A 20186-nucleotide genomic window follows, 5' to 3' on the forward strand; every position below is an offset into this window, starting at 1 on the left:
GTTAATTCATAGTTTTGATGCCTTCAGTGTGAATGTACAATTTTCATAGTCATGAAAATACAGAAAAATCTTTAAATGAGAAGGTGTGTCCAAACTTTTGGTCTGTACTGTATATATATATATATATATATATATATATATATATATATATTTCTCCGCCGTATCTCTGCATCATGAATCGTGGTATGTGTTAAAGGGGCCCACTGAGACTCTTTCGCACGGGGCCCAGAAAAACCTGGAGCCGGCCCTGGGTGTAGCCGAATATTTCTATACAGATATATTAAAGGGTTATTCTTAAAAATAAACCCTAGTAATCAAAAAGTTATTCTCAAATCTATTGGATAGGGGATATTTTTTTGGGGGGAATGGGAACATTTAAGCCTTCTCATATCACTTTTTTTTTACATGGAATTTGCTATAAAAACTGATGCACAAAAATTTTAGAATTTTTACAATTTTTTTAAATTTTTTTATACTTATTTATTTTTGACTCATTTATTCATTTTGTTTAAGACCCTTTCTCAAAGATATAGATTTTTTTTTTTTAATAAAAGATTTTGGAGCAGTGCATAATGGTAATATCATTTTCCTTAAGGGGGTCATATGTCATTTCTGTAATTCTTTTCATAGGCTGCCGGCTGCATAATGCTGAGTCAAGGATATGGGAAGATAATTAATACCGCGTCTATGGCAAGTTTAATAGGTGAGTGATGAGAGTTGACAGTCGGGCTTTGGAATTCATAGTTTAATTAGTAATCATGCCATCTGATTTAATTAAGCATGTATCAGAAAGTGGTAAATCACTGACACTATGTAGCAGGTCAAAAAATATATTAGCAAACATTTACGACCTTGGTAACCTGTGTGCGAGCGGCACCTGTGCACACCAAGGCGGGAGAGCTCAGTAATGGGGTGTCCTGATCACATGGGGTGGTAGGGATGGGACAATTGTGCGACAGAAAAAGACTTGTGTAAAAATCTACAATAACAGCGGTGAAGAACACAAGCAAAGTGAATGATCTACTAATGAATGGAACGGAAGACGAGTCTAATGTATTAATGTCTTGTATCGTGTGGAAGGAAATCATCGCTACAACAAAGGCAAAAACTGGTGAAAATTGTAAACTTCTTTTGAGGATCCGACATTAGAAATTAGTGCATCAGTATTTTTTGATGTGCAAGTACTTTACAGGGTATAACTACCATGGTAGCACTAGGCATAAAAACTACTATGGGGTCTTCAGCAGAGAGATGTCTACTGTGCTATATGGTGAAAATATCTATCTATCTATCTATCTATCTATCTATCTATCTATCTATCTATCTATTTATCTATCTATCTATCTATTTATCTATCTATCTATCTAACTATCTATCATATATTATCTATATATCTATCATCTATCTACTGTATGTATCTATTATCTATCTATTATCTATCTATCTATCTATCTATCTATCTATTATCTATCTATATCTATCTATCACCTATCTATCTACCTTCAATATTTTTCGGACTATAAGACGCACCTAGGTTTTAGAGGAGGAAAAAAAAATTGAAGCAAAAAATGTGGTCATGATGCCCTGCTATGGGGGTAATGTCCCTGAATTCTGTTAACATCTCCCATCCTGGTATATATGGCCCCCTTCTTCCCGATATACAGTACAGACCAAAAGTTTGGACACACCTTCTTATTTAAAGATTTTTTCTGTATTTTCATGACTATGAAAATTGTACATTCACACTGACGGCATCAAAACTATGAATTAACACATGTGGAATTATATACTTAACAAAAAAAGTGTGAAACAACTGAAAATATGTCTTATATTCTAGGTTCTTCAAAGTAGCCACCTTTTGCTTTGATGACTGCTTTGTACACTCTTGGCATTCTCTTGATGAGCTTCAAGAGGTAGTCACCGGAAATGGTTTTCACTTCACAGGTGTGCCCTGTCAGGTTTAATAAGTGGGATTTCTTGCCTTATAAATGGGGTTGGGACCATCAGTTGTGTTGTGCAGAAGACAGGTGGATACACAGTTGATAGTCCTACTGAATAGACTGTTAGAATTTGTATTATGGCAAGAAAAAAGCAGATAAGTAAAGAAAAACGAGTGGCCATCATTACTTTAAGAAATGAAGGTCAGTCAGTCTGAAAAATTGGGAAAACTTTGAAAGTGTCCCCAAGTGCAGTTGCAAAAACCATCAAGCGCTACAAAGAAACTGGCTCACATGAGGACCGCCCCAGGAAAGGAAGACCAAGAGTCACCTCTGCTTCTGAGGATAAGTTTATTCGAGTCACCAGCCTCAGAAATCGCAGGCTCAGCAGCTCAGATTAGAGACCAGGTCAATGCCACACAGAGCTCTAGCAGCAGACACATCTCTTCAAACAACTGTTAAGAGGAGACTTTGTACAGCAGGCCTTCATGGTAAAATAGCTGCTAGGAAACCACTGCTAAGGACAAGCAACAAGCAGAAGAGACTTGTTTGGGCTAAAGAACACAAGGAATGACCAGTGGAAATCTGTGCTTTGGTCTGATGAGTCCAAATTTGAGATCTTTGGTTCCAACCACCGTGTCTTTGTGCGACGCAGAAAAGGTGAACGGATGGACTCTACATGATTGGTTCACGCCAAGGAGGAGGTGTGATGGTGTGGGGGTGCTTTGCTGGTGACACTGTTGGGGATTTATTCAAAATTGAAGGCATACTGAACCAGCATGGCTACCACAGCATCTTGCAGCGGCATGCTATTCCATCCGGTTTGCGTTTAGTTGGACCATCATTTATTTTTCAACAGGACAATGACCCCAAACACACCGCCAGGCAGTGTAAGGGCTATTTGACCAAGTAGGAGAGTGATGGGGGGCTACGCCAGATGACCTGGCCTCCACAGTCACCAGACCTGAACCATATCGAGATGGTTTGGGGTGAGCTGGACCGCAGAGTGAAGGCAAAAGGGCCAACAAGTGCTAAGCATCTCTGGGAACTCCTTCAAGATTGTTGGAAGACCATTTCCGGTGACTACCTCTTGAAGCTCATCAAGAGAATGCCAAGAGTGTGCAAAGCAGTCATCAAAGCAAAAGGTGGCTACTTTGAAGAACCTAGAATATAAGACATATTTTCAGTTGTTTCACACTTTTTTGTTAAGTATATAATTCCACATGTGTTAATTCATAGTTTTGATGCCTTCAGTGTGAATGTACAATTTTCATAGTCATGAAAATGCAGAAAAATCTTTAAATGAGAAGGTGTGTCCAAACTTTTGGTCTGTACTGTACATGGCCCCCATCCCCATCCTGGTATACATGGCTCCCATCCCCATGCTGGTATGCATGGCACCCCAATCCCCCAATCTGGTAGGCACGGCACCCCTCATCCCTTATCCTGGTATGCATGGCACCCCTCATCCTGGAATGCGTGGCGCCCCTCATCCAGGTGTACATGTTTCCCCTCATCCTGGTATGCATGGAATTCTTCATCCTGGTATGCATGGCACCCCTCACAGTTGTATGCGTGGCATCCCTCATTCTGGCATGCATGGCACCCCCCATCCTGGTATGCATTGCACCCACAATTTGGAATGCATGGCATCCCCATCCCCACGACGCTGCACAAAAAAAAATAAAGGATTCTACTTACCTTCCTTCCCTGTGCTCCAGAGCTGTGTCCTGTTCTGCTGCCATCAGCTGATCTCACCTTGTGAGCAGTGAATAGCGGGTGCACAGTGTCAGCCGGAGCCTCGGCTACTGCTGCTCTCGGCGATCACATGTGCCCGCTATTAAAAACCATGAATAGTCACTCCCCTCTACTCCAATGGGAGTGGGGAGTAGTGAATATTCATGCTCTTTAATAGCGGGCACACATGATTTGGAGTCACCCCCAAAATTAAAGTGGAAAAACACACTACAGGCTGATCCAACTTTGATGTAATGTCCTTAAAACAAGTTAAAATAAAGCTCAGTATTGTGTGTGGCCTCCACGTGCCTGTATGACCTCCCTACAATGCCTGGGCATGCTCCTGATGAGGTTTCGGATGGTATCCTGTGGGATCTCCTCCCAGACCTGGACTAAAGCATCCACCAACTCCTGGACAGTCTGTTGTGCAACGTTGGTGGATGGAGCGAGACATGAAGTCCCAGATGTGCTCAATCGGATTCAGGTCTGGGGAACGGGCGGGCCAGTCCATAGCTTCAATGCCTTCATCTTGCAGGAACTGCTGACACACTCCAGTCACATGAGGTCTGGCATTGTCCTGCATTAGGAGGAACCAAGGGCCAACCGCACCAGCATATGGTCTCACAAGGGGTCTGAGGATCTCATCTCGGTACCTAAAGGCAGTCAGGCTACCTCTGGCGAGCACATGGAGGGCTGTGTGGGCCTCCAAAGAAATTCCACCCCACACCGTTACTGACCCACGGCCAAATCGGTCATACTGAAGGATGTTGCAGGCAGCAGATCGCTCTCCATGGTGTCTCCAGACTCTGTCACATGTGCCCAGTGTGAACCTGCTTTCATCTGTGAAGAGCACAGGGCGCCAGTGGCGACTTTGCCAATCCTGGTGTTCTGTGGCAAATGCCAAGTGTCCTGCATGGTGTTGGGCTGTGAGCACAACCCCCATCTGAGGACATCGGGCTCTCATACCACCCTCATGGAGTCGGTTTCTAACCGTTTGTGCAGACACATGCACATCTGTGACCTGCTGGAGGTCATTTTGCAGGGCTCTGGCAGTGCTCCTCCTGTTCCTCCTTGCACAAAGGCGGAGGTAGTGGTCCTGCTGCTGGGTTGTTGCCCTCCTACGGCCCCCTCCACGTCTCCTGGTGTACTGGCCTGTCTCCTGGTAGTGCCTCCAGCCTCTGGACGCTAAGCTGACAGACACAGCAAACCTTCTTGCCACAGCTGGCATTGATGTGCCATCCTGGATGAGCTGCACTACCTGAGCAACTTCTGTGGGTTGTAGAGTCCGTCTCATGCTACCACGAGTGTGAAAGCACAACCAACATTCAAAAGTAACCAAAACATCAGCCAGAAAGCATTGGTATTGAGATGTGGCCCCGGAACGTCGAGAGGCCCGGGACACGGTTCGCTCAGCGTTGAGAAAGATGGGACCGGAGGACGACGTGGAAGCCTTCCTTACCATCTATGAACGCACAGCATAGCGGGAAAACCTACCAGCCGGCCAGTGGGCGGAAGTGGTGGCTACCTGAGTTGCTCTATAGGGTAGACAAAGTCAGACAAGGTCGTGGAACCGTTAGTGGTACCTCAGTCGTACCATCGGGTGGTTCTGGAGATGGCACACACACACCTGCTGGGTGGACATTTAGGGGTTAAAAAGACGCAAGAGCGTATCTTGCAGCGATTCTTTTGGCTTGGGATTTACGCGGATGTCCAAAAGTACTGCAAATCCTGCCCCGAATGTCAGCTGACCACACCCACCGCAAGTTTTCGTATCCCATTGGTACCTCTGCCAGTGATAGAGGTACTTTTTGAACGGATTGCAATGGACTTGGTAGGGCCCATTGTAAAATGCGCTCATGGCCACCAACATATACTTGTGGTCGTCGACTATGCCACCCGGTACCCAGAAGCTATACCGCTACACCACACCTCGACGAAACTGATTGCACGGGAGTTGTTTGCCATGTTCTGTCGCCTTGGGCTACCTAAGGAGATCCCGACGGATCAACGGACCCCTTTTATGTCCAAGGTAACGAGGGAACTGTGCAAACTGCTAAAAATAAAACAATTGCGCACCTCGGTGTACCACCCTCAAACCAACGGGCTAATAAAACGGTTCAATAAAACCCTCAAGTCCATGTTAAAAAAGGTGGTTTCTAAGGACGGAAGGGATTGGCACATGTTGCTATCCTATTTGATGTTCGCCATCTGTGAGGTACCCTAGGCTTCCACAGGGTTTTCTCCCTTTGAGTTATTGTACGGAAGACACCCTAGGGGTCTGTTGGACGTAGCCAAAGAGACGTGGGAACAAGAGTCGACTCTACATAGGAGTATAATTGAACACGTGGCTAGTATGCAGGACCGGATTGCGGCGGTCATGCCCATCGTGAAAGAACATCTTTTAGATGCCCAGGCAGCGCAGAGGCGCACATATAATAAAGGAGCCACGGTCAGGTCTTTTAACAAGGGCGATCGGGTGTTAGAACTGGTATCCACAGCCGAGAGTAAGCTCATGGCCAAGTGGCAAGGGCCAAATGAAGTTTGAGAAAAGGTGGGGTAGGTAAATTATCAGGTGTATCAGCCCGGAAGGAGGAAACCTGAGCAGCTTTATCATGTAGACCTGGTAAAACCTTGGAAAGATCGAGAGTGTTTAGTTACAGATGTCACTCCGGGCATATCGCCAGAGAGTTCTCTACCTTCACCCAGGGAAGCGTCCGAGGGGGAGGTCAGGATAAGTGATGCTCTCACTAAACAGCAGCGATGGAAGGCTCGCTCGTTGGTGCAGCAGAATACTGACGTGTTCTCAGAGCTACCGGGCATGACTACGGTTCGCCAACATGACATTGCCACCGAACCTGGGGTAAGGGTACGAACGAGACCGTACCGGGTACCCTAAGCCCGGAGGCAAGCCATCACGGCTGAGGTAAAACAAATGCTCCAGTTAGGCGTCATCGAGGAATCACGGCGTGAGTGGGCTAGCCCCATCGTACTGATCCTGAAACCAGACGGATCGTTACGCTTCTGTAATGATTTCTGGAAATTAAGTGAAGTGTCGAAGTTGGACCTTGATTCAATGCCCAGGGTGGATGAGCTGATTGAGAGACTGGGTTACTGGTAGGTACCTCTCATGAAATCAGCGAAGGAAAAGACCGCCTTCATAACTCCGGAGGGTCTGTATCACTATGAGGTCTTACCTTTTGGGTTACATGGGGCCCCGGCTGTATTCCAAAGGCTGATGGATATAATGCTCAAGCCCCATCAGGAGTACATTTCTGTGTAACTAGATGATATCATCATCTTTAGCACCGACTGGCATACGCACCTATCCCAGGTACAAGAGGTGCTGCTGGATTCTCTCAGAGCCACGGGGTTAATGGCAGACCCCAAAAAAATGTGCGATAGGGCTAGAGGAAGCCCGATATTTGGGGTATGTGATTGGCCGAGGAGTTATCAAGCCCCAAATCAATAATGTTGAGGTGATTAAAAACTGGCCTAAACCGTCAAGTACAAAATAGATGAGGGCGTTCCTTGGCATCCTTGGGTATTACCGTTGGTTTATACCTAATTTTGCTGGGAGAACGGCGGCCCTGACCGATCTCTTATAAGGGAAAAGATCGGTAATGGTTAGGTGGAACTCTCAGGCAGAAGAAGCGTTTCAGTCCCTAAAGTGGGCCCTGTGTGGAAAAGCCGGTCCTCATCAGCCTCAACTTCAAGGAAACCTTCATTGCACAGACAGATGCCTCGGCGGTATGCCTAGGGGCGGTATTGTCACAAAAAGTGAATGGTGAAGCTGCTTATGTTGGACTTGCTTGGGTCACTGCCTCAGTTACTGCACGGTGTGAACACCGCCGCCTTACAGCTTGGTGGAGAATGCGGGCATTGTGACTGAGGCTAACCCACCAGCAGCTGCATGACCACAATCCGACCGGCCACCTTTCAGCCCTGCCCCGAGGACAAAATGGAGGAGCTGTTAAGGCAATTGGTCCTCACGCAGCGGCAGCAGCAGGAGAAGTTCAAGCAGCAGCAGGAGCAGCTCAAGCAACAGCAGCACACCAATGAGCTGATCATGCAGAAGCTCACAGTGCTGCGGGAGACGCCGACGGCACCAGCCCCAGAACGCCGAGAGGCCCGGGACAAGGTTCGCTTAGTGTTGAGAAAGATGGGACTGGAGGACAACGTGGAAGCCTTCCTTACCATCTATGAACGCACACTATCTATCTATTATCTATCTATCTATCTATCTATCTATCTATTATCTATCTATCTATCTATCTATCTAATATCTATCTAGTAACAAATTGGAACAGCACCATATATTTTGAGTTCTGGGTGCAAGACCCCACAAACAAATATCCGTTTGCAATAGTAATATCAATAAAAAAGGCAGACAGCACTCCAAAAAGTTATTTTGTGAAAATCTATCTATCTATCTATCTATCTATCTATCTATCTATCTATCTATCTATCTATCTATCTATCTATCTATCTATCTATCTATCTATTATCTATCTATCTATCTATCTATCTATCTATTATCTATGTATTATCTATCTATCTATCTATCTATATTTATCTGTTATCTATCATTATTATCACACTGATATAACCTCACCTTTTAGGAAGCTATGTGGGTCCCTCACACGTATCAGTAAGGGTCCCGGCCCTGACTGCCACTTGTAGGTCGCACAGACCTGGCACTGTGAGCGAGAATTATGTGCAATATTTGTCTAGTAACTTTCTCCGCGCTCCAGACTGTATCGCCAGTTGTTAAACCTCTTTATAGTTGCCAACAGGTGCCTGGACCAGCCTCGCTGTATCAGCGGTGTCGTCCGAGAGCCAATAAACCATTGTAACATATGGAGAAAAATCCCGACTGCTGAGCTAATCTGGAAGGCAGTTACTTTCTGGTGATCCGAGGCCCATGGAACAAAAATTGATCAATTACACAAATTAAGCATAGCCCTTCAGGAATTTATTTTATTGGTCTGGACATCTGTTTCAGTATTGTCCAAATCCAAAAATCAAACGGTGCTTTGAGCTGCCAAGTTAGGCAAGAAAATCTAGCGGCCATAAAACTACAACACAAAACCACTAAGTTAATATTACATCCATCTGCTGAATGTTATATAAATATGCAGCCTTTTTTATTTTCTTTGGGAATACCATTTATTTTTACAGTGCCCAGTATGACATTCGACAGCATTCTGTGCAGTTTATTACAAAGCGACTATAAACGTTTCTTCAAAAATGCATTTATAATTGTGTTACGAGTCCTTGGTTAAGTGTCTGCGCCACCTGTCCTATTTATAATTAAAAGCAGAATTTTTTTTTTTTCCTTTCAATTTTTTTTTTTTCAGGGGCGGGTGGGAGAGGTTGAAATACTCAGGACAAGGACTCTAAAAAAAAAAAGGTTGCAATTATAATTTTTAGAGAAGTCGTTAACTAATGATTTAAGAGGGGCTGGCTGTGACTTTATGGGTGGAAATTATTACAAAGTATTGAGAGTTGTTAAAGGTAAATGCTCACCCTATAAATAATTAAGAATTGAAATGAGTTGACTTAGTGGTTACGGCCGAGTTCACACATGGGGGAGCCGAGGCGATGATGGTTTATGTAGAAACGGACAAGAAGTGCAATGTGGGACACAAAAAAGTTCTTCTGGCCAACCTAGGTCTTATGTTTGCTGGTCAACCAAAACCTTTAGTCCGGCTCGACACGGCGTGTATGTTGCCGATTCTGAAAATCGGGAGATTTTGCAATGAATTTTGTTGCAGATTTCACCCTTTCTTTTGCCACTGACATGTTGTCTGAGACATGTTGGAGCCGAGGCGATGATGGTGTATGGAGAAACGGACAAGGACTGCAATGTGAGAGACTAAAAAGTTCTCTTGGCCAACCTAGGTCTTATCTTTGCTGATCAACCAAAACTTTTAGTCTGGCTTGACATGGCGCGTATGTTGCCGATTCTGAAAATCTCCCTTTATTTTTCAGCTGGCATGTTTTGGATTGAAAAAAAAAGGCACAAAAACAGATTTCCGTGCGGAATATGCTAAAAAAAAAGCAGCATGTGGATGAAATGAAAGGGTTGTCCGGTGAAAACAATCATCACTTTTCCAAAAGATGAGGGATAATTTATTGATATGTGGGGGTCAGACTACTGGAACTTGATCCGACTGTGAGAACCCCGCTCCTTTTATACCTTATTCTGCTGCTGAACATGGCACTCGGCTTTTCTGAGTTGGCATCTGACCTGCCGCTCTATTCTAAGGGAGCTTTAAGATGTGTGTACAAATCGGTCCGAGATTGGACCACAATGCATGGACTGGCCTCAGGTCTCCCGACCCGAGTGTGACAGCTTCATATATTTCTCTGAGGCTGTCACGCTCGGGTCGGGAGAACCGCGGCCAGTCCGTGCATTGTGGTCCAGTCTCGGACCGATTTGTACCAACGTCTGAAAGCGCTCTAACTGAAATAAAGTTCTCCATCAGGGATAAAAAAATTCTGTTCTGCCGATTGGTGCCAGTCCCAGTGGTAGTACACCCTTGGTCAATAAGTCGTCATCTATCCCATGATTAGATAATAACTTGGTTTCACTGGAGAACTCTTTTTAGTTATAACTAGTGATGAGCGGACCCGTGAAAGTGCTGGTACCCAACCCAAACTTTATTCCAAAGTTTGGTTCGGGTATTAAAACTGTACCCAAACTTCAACCAGATCCCGAACCCCATGGAAAACAATGAGTACCTTAATTTTTTAGCTCAACATTTTTTTTTCTCTCTCTCCAAAGGACTATCCCCCGGAACTCCGAACATTGCTTCAGACTTCTGGGAGAAGTCCGTGTTCGGCGTTTAGCAGCGGACAGTAACCGAGTGGTACGAACCCTGATTTTTTAAGTTTGGGTTCAGTCATCTCTAGTTATAACTCATCCACTTTGCTGGTATTACAAAATGCTGCAAAATCCACACCAAATATGTCATCCATTTCTAAATAGCATATCTACAGCTTTTTGGAATCTGTGTTGCATGCAGATTTTGCAGCAAATTTTGTTGCATATTTCACCCGTTCCTTTGCAATGGGTGAAAACAACACTGATTCTGCACAAAGAATTGACATTCTTGATCAATGGGGGCCCGACTTCTGGGGTCCACCCTAGTCAGCAGAGCAGGGATTTTTTATTCTCAACAAGACCACTTTTGTCACCCTTAGAACGGAGCCACAATGCAATGTGTGAACCTAGCCTTATGGCGTTAATATAATACTATCATTGGCAGATCATCCATAAACGGGTTATTTAAGATTAAAAAAAACATAGCTGCTGCCTTCCAAAGATATCCCTGTACCAGTCCATTGGTTGTTTTTGTTATGGAAGCTCAGCTCCATTTAAGTAAATGAGTCTAAGATGCAATACCAGATGCAACCTGTGAATAATGGAGGCGCTGTTTTGGGGGAAAATGGTCATCTTTTTCTAACCTTTTCTTTAAGATGTTATAGATATTTCTCAGTTATTTCTAACATGTGATCATTGATATTTCCACCATTCCAGGTCCCATTGAATGTCACTCTCTAAGCTTTTCTAGTGGGTCTCACAAGGTCATTAAGTAGTTGTCTCTTAATAGACCACTTTGTTTAGCTAATCACGTGGCTCTAGCTCAACCCCAACAAACTGCTTCTGGGTCCTTGTTAGACACAAAAACCAGGGTAGGGGTCCCCTACTCTTACACTGACTGAAGAAGAGGGACAGTTTGGCCATAGGCTCCCTAATTTTTCTGGTTATTTTTACATGGTCATGCGTGTATCTATTGGCAGGTATAGATTTCTTGGCGGCATTGTAGCTAGTCATGGACAAAAACAAAACTTTTACTAGTGGGTACAATTGCCAGAGTAAATGCCACCGTTTCAAGTTCACCTGGTTAGGCAAATTTATGCTTACATATGATACAGACGTAACTTAAAGGGGACCTGTCACCGTGTCATAAGGGTCCAGTTTTTGCTCTCATTTTATTCCAGCTGCTCCCCTGAGTATTTAATTTTTCGTTTTTTTTAAATCCGCCATGCGGTTCCAGAGATATGATCCTTTTTATTTAGTGCTAAATTTTATGATATATACAAGGGGGCGGTTCTCACAAAGTAATTATGTAGAGCAGCCTAAAGACACGCCCCAGAGGATCCCATGAGCCACGCCTCCCTGTAAAAGACCATAAATGGTAGGACTAAATAAAAAAGTCCATATCTCTGGAACCGTACGACGGATTTAAAAAAGATAAAAAACGGAATACTCAGGGGAGCAGTGGGAATAAAATAAGAGCAGAAACTGGCCACTTTTGACATGGTGAAAGGACCCCTTTAAAAGGGGTTTTCCAGAATTAAGAAAATGTTTACTGTCTAAAAAAAATGGGACCACATCAGTTCACGGGTCATGGGTAATATTCCAGCTTATCCCCATTTACTTCAATGAAGCTAAGATGTAATACCTAACACAACCTAAAGACAGGTGCGGCGCTGTTCTTAGAAGAAAGCAGCCATGCTTTTCTAATCTAATATGACTCCTGGGCGCTCAATGTTAATTCGTCCTGATTGTAGAATGGGTCTCCTCATTTCAGGACAAAAGGTCTCAAGAATTCCAATAGGTTCCAAAGCTTAGATGCAACTTTGTGACTGTTTAATTATTTTATATAAAAATATAGGTTCCTAGAGGACATGCTGGGATTTGTAGTCTAGAGATCTAAGTGATCTTTAATTTCTCTGCTCCATCGCCATAGTCCTCCGGAGACTTATCCTTCACATTTTAAAGCATCTCTGAAAGTAAGAAGTTGTTATGAGGGTTGAGAAGACGAGTCTAGTGAATTGCTGAATGAGTTTTCTGAAAAGCTACGAGGGAGCTCATGACTGTTCTGTAAATGTGCTTAATAAAATGTGAGTTTAGCAGCTCGCCGCCACAGGGAAAATCCAGAGAGATGAGTTTGCTACAGAATCTTTCAACGAAAAAAAGTCTGTTTTAGCAAATCTTGTTATAGAAGCAGTAGATTATGGTCGTAACTCTTCTACTGCCAAGAGAACGAAATGGACTCTAAAGGCAAAGAAAAACAAAAATCACACCACCAATTCATACATGAGTTATATCCGATCCCCTAAAAACAATGGTCAAACTCGAAAAACTGCTCATCCATAACCATAACCCTAACTCATCCATAATCTCATCTAGTCATCTTCTGAACTTATCAATCAAAGGACTCTCAGGGGAAAATGCCCAAAGGGGACAGATGTCCCAGACTATACTTTACTGATACAAGTTTCACCCAGGTCTGTGGAATCAGAGCTAGAGTGTGAAAAAATAGAGGAATTGGAGTCAAAACCTTGGTTTACCGACTCCTCCGCCCCTACTACACCCCACATTTTTGTGTAGAATTTGATCCGAAGATCAAAAGTTGGTATCTATGGTGATCTATGGGGATGAAAATGGGTGATATTTAAAGGGGTTAGAGAAAATGTATCGGTTATCCTAAGGTTAAGTTTAAATGTATATTTGCAAAGGGTTTGCCCCCTGAAATCCCACTAATCATGAAAACAAGGGTCGTCGAGGTGAATGGAGCAGTAGTGCGTATGCATAGTGCAGTACCTTGCTGACTGTCTATGGGAGCGTTGGTCATACATGTGACGCGCCCCCAGGGCCGTGGGGTACTCGGCAGCCGGGCCTCTATGGATGCCGGTCGGGGATATCACGGTGGCCGGCCCGGTCCGTGGCCCAGGGCGGTCACCCAAAAGAGGGATTATTTATAGGGGATTTGTGAAGTGTTCGTGACGCTACCTGTGGAATACGGCTAAAGGGGGCCACCACTGCGGAGCAGTCCTCTGAGGCAGATGTTAGGGCAGCTTACAATGGAACGGCTCCCCACAGGTGGAGCGGGCCTCAGGGCAGTGTGGAGAAATGGATGGTGGTACGGGTGAGAGACGGCAAGGACGGTTCGGGGAGAAATGACGGACACTCACATGGGGGTTCGCTTCGGTACCTTTACTGGTGTAGATGCAGGTATGGTCCAGGGTACTCGGTACACAGGGTGCACTTCTGGACTCTCCCCAGTGAGTGGGTATAGGGTCTCCTGATCCGTTGCTTTCACTTGCTAAGCTTCTGACCTGCCTGGAGTTAGGCCTGGCTTTATTACTGTCTCTCTTTCTCTCTTGCACCTGCTGACCTGGTGATAGGGCCTTCTCTTGGAGATCACTCTCCCTGGACGCTGGGGCCTCTGTGACTCCTAGCCCTGGTACGGTAGTCAGCGTTGGTCAACTTGGGACTTGTAGTCCTCCAGGTATCCGGTGGTCCCTACTGGGTATAAAGGGTCCCTGTAGGCGCAGACCCGGTGTCCGGTGTATGGTTCGGGGTGAGCCTGGTACGCTCCTCTGCCCCCCTCAACTCCTCTCTCCTTTCCTCTTTGCCGTCGGCCACACTTAGGGCCCTCACTATGCTTCAACTCGTGCTGTAGGCCTTGGCTCGCCTAAACACTGCAGCCAGCTTGCTTCCTCTTCACTGGTCTAAGTGCCAGCACACTCTCTGAACTAACTTCTGACTGAGCTGCCTGGCTCCACCCTCCCTATATATATCCCTAACGGGCTCCCTCTGCTGGTCTGAGGTGGTAGGGTGGAGGTGTGTGAATGTGTGAGGGCCTCTTGTGGAGAAGTCCATCCATGCACCCTACTGGGTTCTGTGGCACCTGTGTACTGCAGGGCGCCACACATGCCCTCTACCGTTCCCAGAGATTCATAGTGATGAATGGAGAGGTGGTCATGCATGAGCAATACTGTTTAATTCACACAGAGGCATGGGACCCATTATCAGTTGGATCCTACTTATCTCAGGGGGCATATATTTATCACCAACATTGTGGATAGGAGATATGTATGCAGCCACTCCAAAATAAGCTCTAGTACCAAGTACAGTCACTCCAAAATGACCTGTTGTACAAGAAGCAGAACTACAAAATGACCTGCAGTACCATGAGAAGAGTTACAAAATGAGCTTCAATATTAATATCAGCACTACAAAAGGAGGTGTAGTACCAGGTGTAGTCACTACAAAATGATCTGCAGTACCAGGAGTAGCACTAAAAAGTGAGCTGCAGCACTACAAAAGGAGCTGCAGTACCAGGAGCAGCACTACAATAGAAGGTGCAGTACCAGGAGTAACACTACAAAATGATCTGCAGTACCAGGAGTAACACTACAAAGTGAGCTGCAGCACTAGGAGCAGCACTACAAAAGGAGCTGCAGTACCAAGAACAGCACTACAATAGGAGGTGCAGTACCAGGTGTAGCCTCTACAAAATGATCTGCAGTACCAAGAGCAGCACTACAATAGGAGGTGCTGTACCAGGAGCAGCACTACAATAGGAGGTGCAGTACCAGGAGTAACACTACAAAATGATCTGCAGTACCAGGAGTAGCACTACAAAGTGAGCTTCAGCACTAGGAGCATCACTACAAAAGGAGTTGCAGTACCAAGAGCAGCACTACAATAGGAGGTGCAGTACCAGGAGAAACGTTACAAAATGAGCTTCAATATTAATATCAGCACTACAAAATGATCTGCAGTACCAGGTACAGTCACTACAATATGATCTGCAATACCAGGAGTAGCACTACAACATGAGCTGCAGCACCAGGAGCAGCACTACAAAAGGAGGTGCAGTACCAGGTGTAGGCACTACAAAATGATCTGCAGTACCAGGAGTAGCACTAAAAAGTGAGCTGCAACACTACAAAAGGAGCTGTAGTACCAGGAGCAGCACTACAATAGAAGGTGCAGTACCAGGAGTAATGCTACAAAATGATCTGCAGTTCCAGGAGTAACACTACAAAGTGAGCTGCAGCACTAGGAGCAGCACAACAAAAGGAACTGCAGTACCAGGAGCAGCACTACAAAATGATCTGCAGTACCAAGAGCAGCACTACAAAAGGAGGTGCAGTACCAGGTGTAGCCACTACAAAATGATCTGCAGTACCAAGAGCAGCACTACAATAGGAGGTGCAGTACCAGGTGTAGCCACTACAAAATGATCTGCAGTACCAAGAACAGCACTACAATAGGAGGTGCAGTATCAGGTGTAGCCACTACAAAATGAGCAGGAGTACCAGGAGCAGCACTACAATAGGAGGTGCAGTACAAGGAGCAGCACTGCAAAATGAGCTGCAGTACCAGATACAGTCACTACAAAATGAGCTGCTGCACCAGGAACAGCACTGCAAAAGGAGGTGCAGTACCAGGTGTAGTCACTACAAAATGAGCTGCAGTACCAGATACAGTGACTACAATAGGAGCTGCAGTACCAGATACAGTCACTACAATAGGAGGTGCAGTACCAGATGTAGTCACTACAAAATAATCTGCAGTACCAGTTGCAACCACTAGAAAGCTGTGCCAAGTAAACAATGAAGGAGACAATGGCACTCACCAGACTACACGGTGGCTCCTTCTTTCAGCTGAGACTAGTTAGACCTTACAGACAGAAGGAAGTAACAGTGGCTGTCCAACATTATATCTTGTGATTATGAGCTAGATGATTTTTATAGTCCACTGATATACCATCAAGTATACATCCAAAATGTGTTGAGTTATAGGAAGACAAGTGTGTAGAATATGGCTACCTCATCGTCGTTCTGAAGGTCTGACCATGGATCAATCATATAAATCCTCTCAAATAAACTCTCTAATCAGTATCTAATCCTAAATAAATTGTTCCTTCTCCATTTTTCTTGTAGTACCGCACCCTCAGAAGCAGTTGGCGTACAACACCTCAAAAGCTGGTGTTGTGAAATTAACTCAAACGTTGGGAACAGAATGGATTGACAGAGGTGTGAGAGTCAACTGCATATCTCCGTAAGTACATATGGGAATGGAAATTATTGGGTAAGATCCTCCACCATATTCAACATGTTGTGCACTTAGAAAAGCAGAACCCAGGACATATTGTTAACACAATGTTTTGATTTGTTCTTTGGGTTCCTTGAGTATCTGGGTAAAGTCTAACAAGTTCCCAAAGGTCTACGTCAAGCGTTATCCAAGAGGGAATAACACATTTTTACATTTACCTTTACTTACTAGAATTGTTTCAAATATCATTCCAAAGACAGAAATATAGAATTCTAGAAAATACAAATAGTCAAAGTCAAATGATCAAACATTTTAGATCCACAATCAAAAACAATTTTTTTAGCACTTTAAAATTTTTGCCCAAATAAAAATTTTTCTTTGAGAAATAAAAATTCTCTATAAAATTTGCATTCATGTTAATTGGGAATATTTTTCCCATTTAACAGGGTTTCAATTTTTGTGGAGAGTTTAATGTCTGAGATACTTAAAAACAGCTCTTTCTGTCCCATTCAGAGCAGGAAATCCCAGCATGGTCTGAAGGTCCAACAATCAACTGAGTAAAATGAAACAATCGGCATTCTGAAAACACTGTCTGTCCATCGGTGTATATGAAGGGAGGGAAAATGAAGGAAGAGGCTTAATCTGGGACATTAGGTCCCCATATTGTGCCAAAAATTAGGTACAAAAAATTGATGCAAATTAAGCCAAACAATAGGTGGTGCAAAGTTAGACAAAAGTTTGTTAAAGGTATGCGAAATTTATCATCCCACTTGAGCCAACTGACCCATTTTCACACTGTCTAATTTAAGTTTGTACTATATAAATATTAACAGGAGTAGTAAATCTGTCCCATGATCGTGAACATGGTGATTAAATTGGTTTGTGTCACCATATCCTTATCCAAGCATTAATTTACTCACTTCTTATTCTTATCGTTGGAAATTAGTAAAGAATAACTCTCGAGAATGGATTTTTCCTGCTGCCTATATTTTTGCCTAAGTTGTGTCTATGAAAAGGAAAATTACCATATAGTTTTGCCTAGAAGGAAATCAAATTCACTTAGAATTTTACAGAAATTTTGGAGTCACCCAGAAGTCAGCCATTTTACTGGATTTCAAAGGGCTGGAAAGGGCTTAAAGAAATAAAAATGATAATACTTGCGCTTTTACCTGTCTCTCAATGCAGTTCCTGGTCTTCCGGACCTCTTCTATGTGTCACCAGTCTTTTTTCGCCTTCAAAGTGGTCTTTGTTGCTTTCGGCGCTGATAATGGCCTTGCAGCACCTTGACAAAGGGTGAAACATGTTATGACGTTGTGAGAGTATCTGAGCACCACTGTAAAGATGGAAGATGGTTGGAGGAACCTAGAAGAGGACCAGAGGAGAAGACGAGGAGCTTCATAGAGGGATAGCTGAGAGCCGGGGAAAGGTGAGTACAATTTTATTTAAATTTCATTATGCTCTGGGATCTGGAGAGACTTCACATCACAATAAGGCACATTCGACTCGAACCGAATACATTTTATGTATCTGCTGTTATCGACAGGAGGGATGTGGCCAACTTGGACCCCCCATTTAGCAATTGCATGGGAGTCCTTTGTGGTATGTGCTTTCTAAACAGTAAACTTTTCTTCGCTCAACATAATCAAGACTACGAAGTACCGGCCAAAAAATACAGGAACAAGAAATCAGATTCATAGTTGTGACCCAGAAGGCCATTGCTTACTGTATTGCATCACTGCCACCAACAATTAGAGGAGCCAAACAATAAAGTAACATCGACGTTCCGATTCCGACTTTAGACCTTTCCCCAAATGTTGAGCGTAGGACACATAAATTCTGGTAGATAAATCCCAAGATAGAAGAAGAAATTCTAATTACTAAATGTGCGTTGCTCTTATTATTTTTTTTTCTAGGAAAGGTTTTCATTTTTTTCCTAAATGAAATTCTGGCGTGGGAAATAAATCACTAATAGGCTGTTAGCGCAGCACAGTCAATACACCAGCACATTAGTACGTTGGCACTTGCTGTAGGTAATCTGGAAATAATTCAAATGATTCTTGCCTACGAAGATGCACAATGGCAGCTCTCCAAAGTAAAAAAAAAGGAACAAAACACAACCGAGGAATTTCTGCACTGACTTTTCATCCAAAGACTTCTTCACACACAATCTTCGTCTCCGAGAATGCCAAAATTTTGGTAGCATCTTTGTAGGCGTTCTGTATGATGAAGAAGATTCAGTAGCCCAGTCGGAGCTTGCAATCTTATTGTCATCCGTACAGGTAGTTTTGGCTTTGGTAGGAGTTTTAAAGGTGACACGACGTTGTCAAGCGATTAGTGGTCATTAGGAGGAATGGGGGTATTGGCTTTGTACTGATCCGTTGAAACGATTTGCAGATGGGGCCAAAAATTCTCATTGGCCTATTAAGCTTCAAATTGGTTTGCAAATGAGAATGAATGCGTATTTTATGTCATGACGTTTGGGACCATTCAGATTCGTTGTATTGTACAAGTTGGAAAATTTACAAAAAGTGTAAAATTTAGTAAAAAAACAGCTTTAGAGTCACAAAGGGGTTGTTTGGTTTAGACTATAATTTTTTTTAAAAAAAATACCTAATTTAGTATTTCCTAAGTTGGGTTATCTGACATTCATGACCTCTATCTATGAAGTAGGGAAGCTTTGAAGAGCATCTCGCTCTCTTGGAAGGACCAAGCACATCTGTGTTTAGACATACCGTTAAACGTCAATTGATTTCAACAGGAGGCATGTAATACCTAATTTCTCCTGTGGAGGCACTGTAGGGGATTTAAGCACCTACTGCTAGATTGCAGCTGATTGCTGGGGGTCTCACCAGCAGTAGACCTTGAGATTATCTTATTATTTGGGGATACTTCTGAGAAAAAGGCATTATCTAATGCGGACAAACCCTTTAAAGGTGCATCCAATGAAATATGTAAAAAGTAATAAGGCTTATATGTAAAATACGTATTGATATTAACAAAAGGACAGTGCTAATGGCATTATGGAAGAGGATGTATCAAGAGTTTGGACCCCCTTGTTGAGAATCTAAACACTTGTGAATGTTAAAGGTTTTTCAGGCAGTTTCCGTGACAGAATCCATCTGAAAAAGACTTCATGGAATGAGTGGACTCATGAAAGTTCGGGTTCTGGAACTCGACCCAAGCTTTATTCCAAAGTTCGGGTACCAGAACTGTACCTGAACTTGAACCAGAACCCAAAACTCATTGAAAACAATAGAAACCCAAATTGTTGAGCTGAAAATATTTCTCTTTCTCTTCCTCGGAACTCCGAATACTGCAACGGACTTCCATGAGAAATCGGTGTACATCGGATATTAATTGCTCGGTACGAAACCCAAACTCACTGTTAGAACCCTCCTGTTTGTTTTTTCCATCTTGTGTTTTGCGTTCACGTGACCATCTGCCTTTATATTCCAGCTCCGCCCTTTTGGCTGTGCTGGACTTCAGTGTTTGACTGTTTCTCTAGCCAGGTGCTTCTGTTCCTTTCTCTGTCAGTTCGCTTGGTCCTCTGGGACCTCTAGTACCTTTTTGTCAGTTTGTCTTTTTGTGTTCTGCAACAACTTCTCTGTTTAGGAGGTGACCCATTTTTGTCCCAGTCCTTAGTTCTTTTA

The 20186-nt window shown here is 43.7% G+C and overlaps 1 protein-coding gene across 2 annotated transcripts in view; it reads left to right on the forward strand.

The window, feature by feature from the left end:
* Positions 1-20186, forward strand: part of LOC141156571 (uncharacterized) — a 113119-nt gene that overhangs the window by 78792 nt on the left and 14141 nt on the right. For both annotated transcript variants that reach the window (XM_073642765.1, XM_073642766.1), the window contains 2 exons: positions 631-703; positions 16425-16542. In XM_073642765.1, the coding sequence (XP_073498866.1) occupies positions 631-703; positions 16425-16542 (191 nt within the window). The remainder of the gene's footprint in view (positions 1-630; positions 704-16424; positions 16543-20186) is intronic.

This window comes from Phyllobates terribilis, unplaced genomic scaffold (assembly GCF_046119375.1).
Source record: "Phyllobates terribilis strain yellow unplaced genomic scaffold, ASM4611937v1 Scaffold_8__6_contigs__length_399053987, whole genome shotgun sequence".
Lineage (NCBI taxonomy): Eukaryota > Metazoa > Chordata > Amphibia > Anura > Dendrobatidae > Phyllobates > Phyllobates terribilis.